This window comes from Prionailurus viverrinus, chromosome A1 (assembly GCF_022837055.1).
Source record: "Prionailurus viverrinus isolate Anna chromosome A1, UM_Priviv_1.0, whole genome shotgun sequence".
Classification (NCBI taxonomy): domain Eukaryota; kingdom Metazoa; phylum Chordata; class Mammalia; order Carnivora; family Felidae; genus Prionailurus; species Prionailurus viverrinus.
In genome coordinates, this window is record NC_062561.1 from 22,934,339 (window position 1) to 22,946,915 (window position 12,577).

Sequence of the window (12,577 nt, forward strand, 5' to 3'; positions counted from 1 at the left end):
ATTCAAGGACTAGCTACCAATTTGGGGAGTAGAATCAGCAGACTAGCTATCCGATTCCATGTCTTTTGGTCTTGATAACTAATACCAGGTGCTTCTAAAACATTGCTTTAGCACTGAGTACTTGTTCTTCATCATTTATCTAAGCATTCTTTTCTCCACATCTTACCACGTAAAGTTCTAGGTTGTTCTGTTCTCATTGGAGAGCAAGATATTTGAGGCAAAATATGAAAAGAAACAAAGATGGATGGCACACCACTAAGGTAAAACATTTCTGCAATATAATCACAGCCATTTCAACCAAATTTCTTTTCAATTAAGTAGTTTAAAGTATTCCAAAGAGATGCTCCATAATATAGTAATGCCAATAATGTTGATAGCATCAAACCATGGATCCTATGCTCAAGGATGTAGAGCAAATCAGAATCAAAATTTTATTGTGCATATTTAATTATACTGTACTTAAATATAATGGCCTTCAGAAATCCAAAAGCCCACACTTTGATTTTTTAAAATTTCAGTATAAATCAATTTCTGGTGAAAATTATAAATGCTGCTTATTTATAAATCTGAATATATACTCAAAAGGTTTTTCTGTTACTTATATAAAGTTGGCTTAGCACAATTCTACTTAGATTTCTTTCCTTGGGCAAAAAATATTTAATATACAGCAAAGCAACTTTAAGAAATTAGACAGCTATTCCTTCCTCCCAAAAGTCCCAAAACACATTAACTTTTTATTAGTTAATTTTTCCTTCCTACCTCTGGAAGTCCATTAGAAGCTACAATTCCAAGAGAATTCATAAAAGGTATGAAATTTTTGAAATAAACATTTTTCACCTGAAAAAGATAAAGTTACAACACAGCCATTAAAAGAAAAACCTTAATGTCTGTCACTTTTAACACTAGAATGAAAGTGCTAAATGACATTTTAATCAAGGACTTACATTCAACCTAATGTGATACTTATTTATAATTAATTCAATTATTTACTTTTTAATTTACGTGAGGCAGATTTCAAGTCCTAGAATGGAAGTGGAGTAGAGGACTGTTAATGAAATGCAATTTATAAGAAGAAAACCCATTGAAACCAATCTCAGTATTCTGCATTTAACAAATGATGAAAAGATGGCTCAAAAAAATTAGGCAACTTGACCAAAATTACACAGCTAGGAAGTGGCAGAGCTGGAATTAAAACCCAATGTATCATCAAAGCCAAGACTCTTTACTTCTCCCTACTATCTCTGATTTCTCCCTGAAGCATATTTTTAGGCCACTTCATATTTATCATGATAGCTAGCTTAGGGAACAGTCAAGTATTTTTGCAGAAATTTAGGAAAATAACCTGTTTTTACAAGAAAATAATTTCACACACATAAAGGATACCCCATAATTCAATTCAAAATCACATAAAAATATTTTGTAGAATGATGCATTTTCATACAAAAGCATCCTACATTTATTTAACATAGATAATAAAGACTGTAATAGGAAACCTGGAGTCATATTCCAGGCTGTTGTACACTTGCAGTGTGCTACAAAATTTTAAACAACTTACTTATTTTCATTTAACTTCTCAAAATCTGAAGTCTACATATATTAAGGTAGAAATAATATCAGTTCATATCTTCTACTTCACATATAAGTTATAAAAATTGGCTTTTGTAATACTTTTTGTTTTTTAATTAACTCCCACTTAACTGGAGTATTTATAAGGTAGGTAGTTTTAACTAACCAATTAGTATTAACTAACCAATAATTATATAGCCATAAATGTAACTAATCAATATATAACCAAAAACATTATATGTAAATACCCACTGTCAATTGACTGTCAATGACTACCATAGTTTTTAATCAGCTACACTTTAAAAATCATTCCCATATTCTAAGTTACAGAAGTTATTTAAAATGAAAAAATTTTAATCATTTATTCCTGATTTTAGAAATAAAATTTTATAAGTAGTTCTGAAATCCATAGAATTAACAACCAGGAATTAGCAAACTGTATTTATGTCTGTTCATTATCTTAAGGGACTTAGCAATAGACTGGGTTAAAAAATATTTCAACTACATTTGTCAGCTTATTAACAAAGATTATTTGTGATTCTAGAAAGTCAAACACACACACACACACACACACACACACACACACACACACACACACACACACAAACGTATAAAGTTGATACATCTGTATCCACAGGTATACATCTACATCTTTGCTAAAACTGACAAAAGCCACAGTACTAGAATTTAGGTATCTTGGTAAATCATTCCAACACTTCTTAAACTAAATTTTGAGATCATACTCCATTCCTTCCCAGTTGACAGAGAAATTTCAAAGATGCAACATTTCATACAGCTATCTGGCAGTAGTGAACTGTGGACAATATAACAATCTATGAGAGAAACAGCATTGTACACTAAAAGGAGAAACTGGTAGCAGATTTACCAAAGTCTAGACTCTGTTAGTTATTAGCTATCAATCTCTAGAAGCTCATTCACTCATTACTAAAAGGAGGTTAAGTACATTGTTTCTAACATTCCTTCCAATTCCAACACCCCAGATTCTGTGAACAACATAAGCAATTCCAGGATGTTCAAGTATATGCTCTACCATCCATTAGTATCTGGTGTAATATTTGGAAAGAGTGTATAGGCTGAACAGCAATTTAATGTTGATATTACTTAACACCAGGATTTTCTTGCAGGGTATTTTAAACCTTAGGAATTATCAGTAGCCACAGAAGATTCAAAGAACAAATTCATTTGAAAACTACTGCCTTAATGATGCACCTTTCAGTGATTCCTGAATAAGGGAGGCACTCTCTTTAAAATCAAAGTAACTTAATATGAAAAGTAATTTTTTTCTAAATATTTTGCTGCAAAAGAATTAGCACTAATTACAAAAGCAACTTGTCACGAAAGAAGTATATACTGTTAGGAAGAACTTATATCTAAATCTACTTCATTTTAAAGAAATCATGAAGTTAAATTACCTCATCTATATTACATTCATGTTCTTTACAGAGAACTTCAATAATTCTTGTATCATTTTCTAGTTGTTTTGCTATCCGTGCACTCCTGTTCTGACCTCGCCTTGGTGTTCGAGGTGAACCATTAAAAGGTATTACAGCTGTTTCTGTAAAAATGGTAAATTAGGTAAGAACAATTGCACATTCCACTGTATAAAATAATGAAGTATTCTAACTCGGGGGATCAGAAATAATCTTGGTAACATTCTGCTACTTTTATTTATTAGGCTTCATTAAAAGGCTAATAGTCTCATCTATCTATTGAATATTTGTTTTATTTACTGATAATAGCTTTTGCCATCCCTATTCTCTTCTGCCCCCAACCAGCCCAAAAAGAAACAATTATAAACAAGATGTAAAGCCCTATAGGCAAATATGGAGAAGGCAAGGGAAATAGCCAACTTATAAACTTACTCTAAAATGTATCCTACTCAGTCTGTAAGGGAAAAAAAATGTTTCCTATCTTGGAGAGTCTTAAAAAGAGTAAGTATTTATGGATTTAATTGCTAGACATAGTATAAAAATAAATAAAATTTTAAAGTTTGAGCAAAACCCACAATAAATTATGCTTTTAAAAATATGTATTAATATGTAAATATTAATATATATGTATTATATTAATATATATGTATTATAATATGATAAAGGGTGATTTTTAAAAAATCTTCTGCATTGTTTTCAGTATTCCCCATTTAAACTGAAAATGGATTCAACTAATGACTAAATATAAAATGTATTAACTGCCTCCGGGCCTAACCACCAACTTACAGGAAATTGAGGGAATATAGGAACATGTTAAACTATACAACAAAATGCAGTCAGAAAAAATTAAACCATGTGAAGCTGCACAGAATAAACCACCTAATTACTTAATAAATCAGTTATAAGAAAAAAAAAAAGAGACAGAAAAGGAAGTTTTGTCTCAAAAACGTTATCAACCAGTCATAAGGTATAGATCTTATTTAGATTCTGATTTAGTCAACCTGTAAAAAAAAAAAAAAGTTTAAAATCACTTTTAAAAGGCAAGTGAAAATCTGAACACTTACTAGATATTTGGTGGTATTAGGTTAGAAATCACTATTGATTTTCAGGTGTGCTAATAGTCACTATGCTTTTTAAAAAGACTACCTTTTAGAGATACATACTAAAATTTGTAAGAATGAAATGGTATACAAAGATGTGCTTCAAAATAATATAGCTGATGCAACTAGGCAGCAGATGGGGCTCCTGGTTGACCATAAGTTATATGTTGAAGGCACGTGATTAAGTACATGAGGCTTATTATATTACTGTCTACTTTTGTATATTCATCTGGAATTTTCATAATAAAAAGGTAATTAAAAGTTTACCATACTCAATTTAACACCTCATCCTGGTTTCTCCTTAACATAGCACTTAGAAAATTAAAACATGTGTTTGAATAATCCAAAAGAACAAAGCCTGTCAACCTAAAGTAACATCCTACATGAACTTCCTAAACTTGTAAAAATTGAAAAAAGTGAAGAAAAGACATATAATCATTACAGAATCAGAAATTTTTAAAATATATTGTTTTGTATTTTTTTCTCCCATTTTGGTTTCTGCTACTGATCTTTTTCTGTCAAACCACGTTCAACACATTTTTCCATGAAATTATCATTCAGGAAGATTAATCAGGCTTCAGTTTTTCAGCCACTTTCAACACCACTTTTGACTTCCATGTTTTGATCTGTCCTCTATTACTTTTAGTATTATTAATACTTTCATCATTTTAGGAGCAAGGAAGCAGTTCGGCCTAGTTAAGTTTACATTTTTCTGTGGTATAATAAGTGATTTTGAAATTCTACTCTTGATGCCACCAAAAGAAGCAATTCCATTCTAAGAGGAATATACTCATCTTTGCTTAATACTCTCTATTTCAACAACAGTTATTTTCTTTTTATTATTTTTTTTAGCAACAGTTACTTTCATTTAAAAACACTTCTCACCTCATCACCCACTGAAGTAGATGACAATTATATGCAAAAAAAGTTAGTCACATAATAATTAGCATCCAATAATACAATTTAGGTAATCTCCTCCTGCAGAATGGGCTACTCTTTCTCATGAAGTTTCACCCATATCTGTGCCTTACCTCTTATTTTCTCTTTACTAGGAATGTTCTACCCCAACTTTGCCTAACCCTCAAATGCTATCTACTCTTCAACACTCAGTTCATAACCACCTCTTTTATATGGTCTTCCTTGGTCTTCCCCTGCTTTCTCATCGCTTGAACTCTCATAGCATTTACTATATTTTGACCCAGATCACTTAGAAAGTGATAATATACTGATTACTTACTTACTTGTCTTATCTCTACTTCTATACCTTATACTACTTGAGGGCAGAGTCCAGGTCTGATTTCTTTATCATCCCTTCAGCTCTAGAACTATGTTTTGGACCTAGTCGATATTAAATAAACAACTGTTGAGTAATGATGTAGAAGGTGCATAAATTATTTAAAATACTTACTATATGGTTCTTTAAGCAACGCAGGAGGTGAGAGTTTAATAAAATAATCAAGGACACAGAGCATTAACTGAAATGAGATGACGAGATCATCTTCCATTTGTAACACTTCCCCTGAAAATAAAGTAGGTTCACATTGTAAAGTAACAGACTAGAAACGGAGATTGAGATCTTTAAATCAGGGAAAATTGTAGGTATGGGCATATGCATATACTCATTTATTTAAGAGTCACTAAAGGCATACTGGGGTGCCTGGGTGGCGCAGTCGGTTAAGCGTCCGACTTCAGCCAGGTCACGATCTCGCGGTCCGTGAGTTCGAGCCCCGCGTCAGGCTCTGGGCTGATGGCTCGGAGCCTGGAGCCTGTTTCCGATTCTGTGTCTCCCTCTCTCTCTGCCCCTCCCCCGTTCATGCTCTGTCTCTCTCTGTCCCAAAAATAAAAAACGTTGAAAAAAAAATTAAAAAAAAAAAAAGTCACTAAAGGCATATTAAAGCTTAAAATTTTTTGTTTCACAAAAACTCAAGATTTGAAATATATAAAATAAAAATGAAATATATAAAAGGTTATGAAATTATAAATGAAGCATAAATCTACCATGAGAATTTGACATTTAGCTATTATTATTATAATTCATTCCCTATGTCTAAATTCATTTTGTTTCTGGAGCATCTGGGTGGCTCAGTTGGTTAAGCATCCAACTTTGGCTCAGGTCATGATCTCACAGTTCGTGAATTCAAGTCCCATGTCAGGCTCTGAGCTGACAGCTCAGAGCTGGAGCCTCCTTTGGATTCTGTCTCTCTCTCTCTCTCTCTCTCTCTCTCTCTCTCTCTCTCTGCCCCTCCCCCACTCATGCTCACTCTCTCTCCCTCTCAAAAATAAGTAAACATTAAATAAGTAAGTAAATACATAAAATGGTCAAGTGAAGTCAGATCAAATCCTCCTCCAATACCCAATAAAATAAAAGGAAAACATGTACTGGCTAAGTGTCAGTACCAACACCAAATTTAAGAGATACTGACTCAGGGTATCCTCATCTTTTCCTCCTCTTACGTGGAGGGCACAGAAATTGCTGATGAGAGAAGGGTAAAAGAGAGGAAGTAAATGGTAGCTAACTTTCTGATAAACACAGAGACTCCAGTATATTGTGCTGAACTGGGGGCCAATCTGAATCCCAACACAATCCTGTTATGGAAACAGGATGTAATTATCACTATAAATGTTCTATTGTAGAGTTCATTCTAACAAGAATCTCAGAACAACAAAGACTCACACCATTCTAGATAAATTCTCCACTTTCTCCCTCACCCCGACTAAAAATAAATATAATAAAAAGGCTGTACTCATATTGTAGCTCTTTGGGGAATACAACGAGCCAAAGATAAAATGCAAAGTGAGTGAAAAGAGATTTATTCACACTACATCAGAGAAAACAGAACATCAAACACCAACCACAACAGAGAAACTAGAACATCAGGTCAGGGTTGCCTACAAAAAGTCCTAGTAACATGAGGTGGGGGAGAGCATGAGAAACACAGCAATTATGCAAACACAGTACAGAAAATAAAACAAGAAAAGAAATAAAAGAATCACAATGTAAGAAGGGGAAAAAAATCAGAGAACCCAATCTGGAAGATAATATACGAGAAGAAAATGCCCTATGACTCCTTGCACTAAGAAATAAAAAGCACAGGTTATATAAAAATAAGGAGCTAGAAAAGCTAAGGAAAAACTGAGGACCAAATAACACCATTACAAACACAGTTTAGCTCAAAACAGAAGAAAGGCTCGAGACAAAAAACAGTTAATACAAAAGAAAAAGACCAAAAATCAGAATAATATGAGAAAAGATACTAAATATGGAGGACAAAAACAATCCAACATAAGACAGCTAAGTTCCTGAAACAGACTAGAATAGCACCTAACTGAATAGAATAATATTTAAAAATGTAGTGCATGAAGGGTTCCTGGGTGGCTCAGTTGGTGATCTCCTGGTTCATGGGTTCAAGCCCCACGTTGGACTCCGCGCTGGCAGTGCTGACCCTGCTTGGGATTCTCTCTCTGCTCCTCCCCCACTTGTGCTTTCTCTCTCTCTCTCAAAATAAATAAACTTGAAAAAATGTAGTATGTTAAGATTTCTTTGAAATAAAGTGCAGACCTTCAGTTTAAAAAGAGATATAGTGTTACAAGAAAAACTAAAACAGAATAATAAAAAACAAAAGAGATATTCTAGTTAAGATAATGAACCTCAAACTTAAAAAAAAAATCAAGTATTTAGACAGTAAGTAAGTGGGGGCGCCTGGGTGGCTCAGTCAGTTAAGCATCTGACTTCAGCTCAGGTCATGATCTCACAGTCCGTGAATTCAAGTCTCGCATCAGCCCTGTGTCAACAGCTCAGAGCCTGGAGCCTGCTTCGGATTCTGTGTCTCCCTTTCTCTCTGCCTCTCCCCCACTCGCACTATCTCTCAAGAAAAAAAAAAAAGTAAACAAGGGGCGGAAATTAAGCTAGTCTCCAATTTTTTAATAGCAATGTTTAATGCCATAAAACAGTGTCCTGAGGAAAACAAGTATGACACAAAAATAGGATAGACAGCCAAGTGGTCCTTCAAGTATAAAGCCTATGGACATGACTCATAAACAACACAGAGAATATGGTGCCAAAAAGCCTTTTTTGAAAAACTCCTTCTTGGTAAAATCCAGCCAGCTAAAGATGAATCAAAATAAAGAACTCAGAAATGGAGAAGCTGTAACAGAGAAGTGACAACAAACTTAGAATCCACCAAAACAGAGAAGTGAGAATAAACAAGTAATTTTAATTATAGAAGAGAATGTATGTGTTATAATCTTTGATAATGTTAATACGAAAATGCAAAAATCTTAAAGTAGGGAATGGGGAGGTAACAGGAAGAGTGGTAATATTAGTGCTCTTTTCTTTCAAGCAGATTAATACCTTTAAATCGAAACACAAGGTAAAATTAAAAAGATTGTAACCTTAATTTTTTAATAATGTTTTATAATGTTAGAGAAATTATAACTGGAATGACAGTCTAATTTTAATGATAATTATTTCTAGGTAGGTTTTGGGTAATTTTTCTACACTTTTCTTTGCATTTTCTGTATTATTTGAATTATGTATTGTGACTGTATCATTTTTATAAAAACAGTAACATTATTCTTAAAAAAAAGGGAAGAAGGACAAAAGGATATTAGAAACAGAAATGAAATAAGACATTTCCAAAGCTGCTTCCAGTGCCATAGTTACAAGAACTTACTAAGAGTTCACAAGCCACACAGAGAATTGGGGAGTGGGGGGGCGGGAGTAACATTAAACTGAATAAAAAATTGAGCGTAGTACAAAAGAATTATCAATTATTGCATTTGAAACATTCACATGTAACAAAAACAATGACTTTACCTTTAGCTAGTAAAAATGTGATCCAAGAAGCTTTTAGCACCAACAGAGAGTTTATTTCAGTAGATAGCCTGGTAAACAAACAGAAAGCAGAAAAAAATTTTACACTGACAGTCTTCAACTATTTTTTTCCTTTTACTTATTTATTTTGAGAGAGAGAGAGAGTACATGCACACACAAGGTGTAGGTAGAGAGAGGCAGAGAGGGAGGGAGAATACTAAGCAGGCTTCACCAACAGTGTGGAGCAATTGAGACACCCAGGCACCTCTTCCTTCTTTTTAAATTACAGGCCTAAGTTGATTGCGTAAGAGAATACAATCCATTTTAAATGTACAATTTACACATTAACTCAATTTGCTTCAATTCAGTGAGTGGTTTTACCAATATTTATATTTAGCCCATGTACAAAATGTACAAAATACATTTTGTAAAGGAAATATTTAATATTTCAATTCTAATCGAAAAATATGCATAAAAAGTGGTATACTATGATGTACTTGGTTTCCAATTACTTAATACTTTCCTGCCCTTTGCTTTCTAATTAAAATCAACATTTAAGCAGAGAGAGAGAGGTTTGGGTGACTCTACTAATTTAACACTATGCTTTGATAACTTGTTGGTATTAACAACTGGAATAGATTAATTAATAAACATAATTTCCCTTTATATCAATCATCTTCAATACCACTAGTTCAGTGGGGCAGAATATCTCATATACTACTCATACCATTTCCAAAGAAAATCTCTAGAGCTCTTACATGGGTATACTGTTGGAGCATGTACCATATACATTTAAAAAGATAATTTGGAAATTTTAATATACACTTCACATTTACTCTTACAAAAACACTATGCTTTTAGTCTTACTAAAGTTAATAAAGTGCTTATAATGGACCCTCAAAAAAAATTTAGCCAGTGAATATGCATTTTCCCCTGAGCAGGTGATATGTTGCACTGAATGAATTTCCACCCTATTAGTTCACCTTGCAGTAAAGGACATGTATTTTGTACCACTGTCTTTGTGAGAAGGTAAGTAATCTGCACGGAGTATAAATCTATGACCTTAATTTATGAGGTAGCATGCTATAATCTATCAAACTAACCCTGACATTAACATGTTTGGCATTATTCCAGAAAAATCTTTAAAAAAAAAAAAAGAAAAAAAAAAAAAGACAGGGGCAGCTGGGTGGCTCAATGGTGTCCAACTCTTGCTTTCAGCTCACGTCATGATGTCATGGTTTGTGAGTTCGACCCCTACATTGGGCTCTGTGTTGACAGCGTAGAGCCTGCTTGGGATTTTTCTCCTTCCCTCTCTCAATGCTCCTCCCCTACTCATGCTGTCCTCTCTCTCTCAAAATAAATAAAATATTTTAAAAAATAAATAAAAATAAAAGAAGATAAAAATAACATGCCAGGAAATACTTACAAACTGCCAGGTTGTGTCAAATATATATGTTCACATGTCCTAAAAGGAAAAAATAATTATATTACCATTATGGCTTTTTTAAAAGTTACTTTTAAATTTTTTTCATAACTTAGAAATCAATTTTATCATGCTTTATTCATCTTATTTCCAGAAGTATACATCTTATTATTTTTCTTTTTGTCCAGAAGTATACATTTTAAAGACAAAAAATTACAGCATTATTAAAAATGTTAAAGTAGGTTTTTCCAATACATGACATTTCCACACATCACTGTTAATATTTAACTACAAAAGGACTGGATTCCTCATGGGCATTTGTAACTCAGAATGTATTTTGCAATTAAATCTTGATCTAGTTAGAATCTCAGATCAGGTCGTAAAAGTTTATTTAACTATTAGTCTCACTAAAATAACTCAACAGTACTATAAACCATGTTTTTTTTAGGACAATGGTGGAGTAAAAATTTCTACAGACCTGTTTCCCAGTGTAGTAACTATAATTGGTTGAAATTATTTTAAAAATCATTTAAAGTCTCTGGAAATTCTCCTGAGGGAATACATCAAAAAAGGAAACATTTGTTCAAGAAAATCTACTAACTCTTGGTAAGAACAAAAATAGACTGGAATTCATAGCAAAACTCACTTCCTCCTCCTCTTTAGCTCAGCATCATAAAGCTCTACCCTGGGCAGGTGCAGCCAAGACACAGGACTCCCTCTCTCTGCAGTTCCCAGCCCAGAACTATCACTCTGGGAAAGGAAGGTGGCCAGAATTTCTAATCACCCCCAGCTTTGTATGCAGAAAGTCTATCCCAGGCAAGAGTAACTGGGAGGTCGAGGGCTCCCTTCCTCCACTTAGCTCCCACTCAAAGGGTGAAAGTTCTATTCCAGGCACAGCTGATCAAGAATACTGGGGCCTTGACTTCTTTTACCCCACTTAGTTCACAGTACAGAGGTTCCAGATATGAAAAGCAATCTGAGAAGATTAGGGGCTACCATGTTTTCTCAGTGCCCTACTCTTAAAGTGGAAATGACCTAAGAGAAGAGGTGCACATTTCCCATTCTGACCTCATAGCAGTGGCAAAGTGATGCCCAGGAAAGAGGCAAGTCTTCAGAAAAAAGAGGTCTAAAGCTCTCTCCAAAGGAATTAACTTCATTTGGAACACAGTGTGGGAACTTTCAAGGCTAGGTGCCATTGAAAACAATGGAAATTTTGGTGGTGAGCATGTAAGAGGAGGCTAGCAATTGTATGAAAGCAACAAGCTGAATCCTAGACCACTTAGGAGAGAACCAGGGGAAGAAGGAGCTAAGAAGAGCTCAAAAAGAACAAGCCTCAAGGCTGACCTCAAAGACTATTTCTGAAAAGGGAGCCAATTTAATGAGATCAGATTGTGAAACAATTTGAGGCCCAGACATTGTCAAAAACAGCAAAATAATCATTCACCAATTAATGGAAGGTATATCAACAAAGCGGTTAACTTAACAAGAGATCAGGGGGAAAAAGACTGTCAAAGAGAACCTCTTGAAAATGAGTCACCTCAGAGTGACTGTGCACATGTCCAATGGCTACACTGAAGAGCATTATCAAAGGCTGCACACTGTGGGACTAACATACTTCACTGAAATAACACAGCTAGGCCACCAAGCAAATGCAGAATGACAACAGAAAGCACCACAACATAGGAGAATCAGTACCTAGACTTACTAGGGTGTTATCAAAATGTTCAGTTTTCAAGAATAAATGAAAATATGCAAAGAAATAGTAAAGTATGAACTCTACATGAGAAAAAAGCATGCAATAGAAATTGCATTAAAGAGAGCCCAGATGTCAGACTTAACAAAGACTTCAAAGGAGCTGTTATAAATATATCCCCCCCCAAAAAAATAAGTAAATAAATATATCCAGATAACTAAAAGAAATCATGCTTAAGGAACAAAGAAAGGTATTCTGATATTGTCTCATCCAATAGAGAATATCAATAAAGAGATATTATTTTAAAAGAACCAAATGGAAATTTGAGTTGAAGAGTACAACAACCAAAATGAAAAATTCACTAGATAGGCTCAACAGATCTGACCTGGCATAAGAAAGAAACACTAAACTTGAAGACAGACCAAAAGAGATTATGGTGTGTGAAGAACAAAGAGGGGGGGAAAAAAGAAGAAAAATGAAGAGGTTCACAGAAATGTGGGACACCAAAAAACACACCAATACATGTGTAAT

General features: G+C 33.9%; 1 protein-coding gene across 2 annotated transcripts in view; it reads right to left on the reverse strand.

The window, feature by feature from the left end:
* Positions 1–12,577, reverse strand: part of RB1 (RB transcriptional corepressor 1) — a 200,635-nt gene that overhangs the window by 116,161 nt on the left and 71,897 nt on the right. For both annotated transcript variants that reach the window (XM_047854921.1, XM_047854913.1), the window contains 5 exons: positions 10,357–10,395; positions 8,934–9,001; positions 5,526–5,636; positions 3,000–3,142; positions 760–837 (listed from right to left, as the gene is read on the reverse strand). In XM_047854921.1, coding sequence (XP_047710877.1) covers positions 760–837; positions 3,000–3,142; positions 5,526–5,636; positions 8,934–9,001; positions 10,357–10,395 — 439 coding nt within the window. The remainder of the gene's footprint in view (positions 1–759; positions 838–2,999; positions 3,143–5,525; positions 5,637–8,933; positions 9,002–10,356; positions 10,396–12,577) is intronic.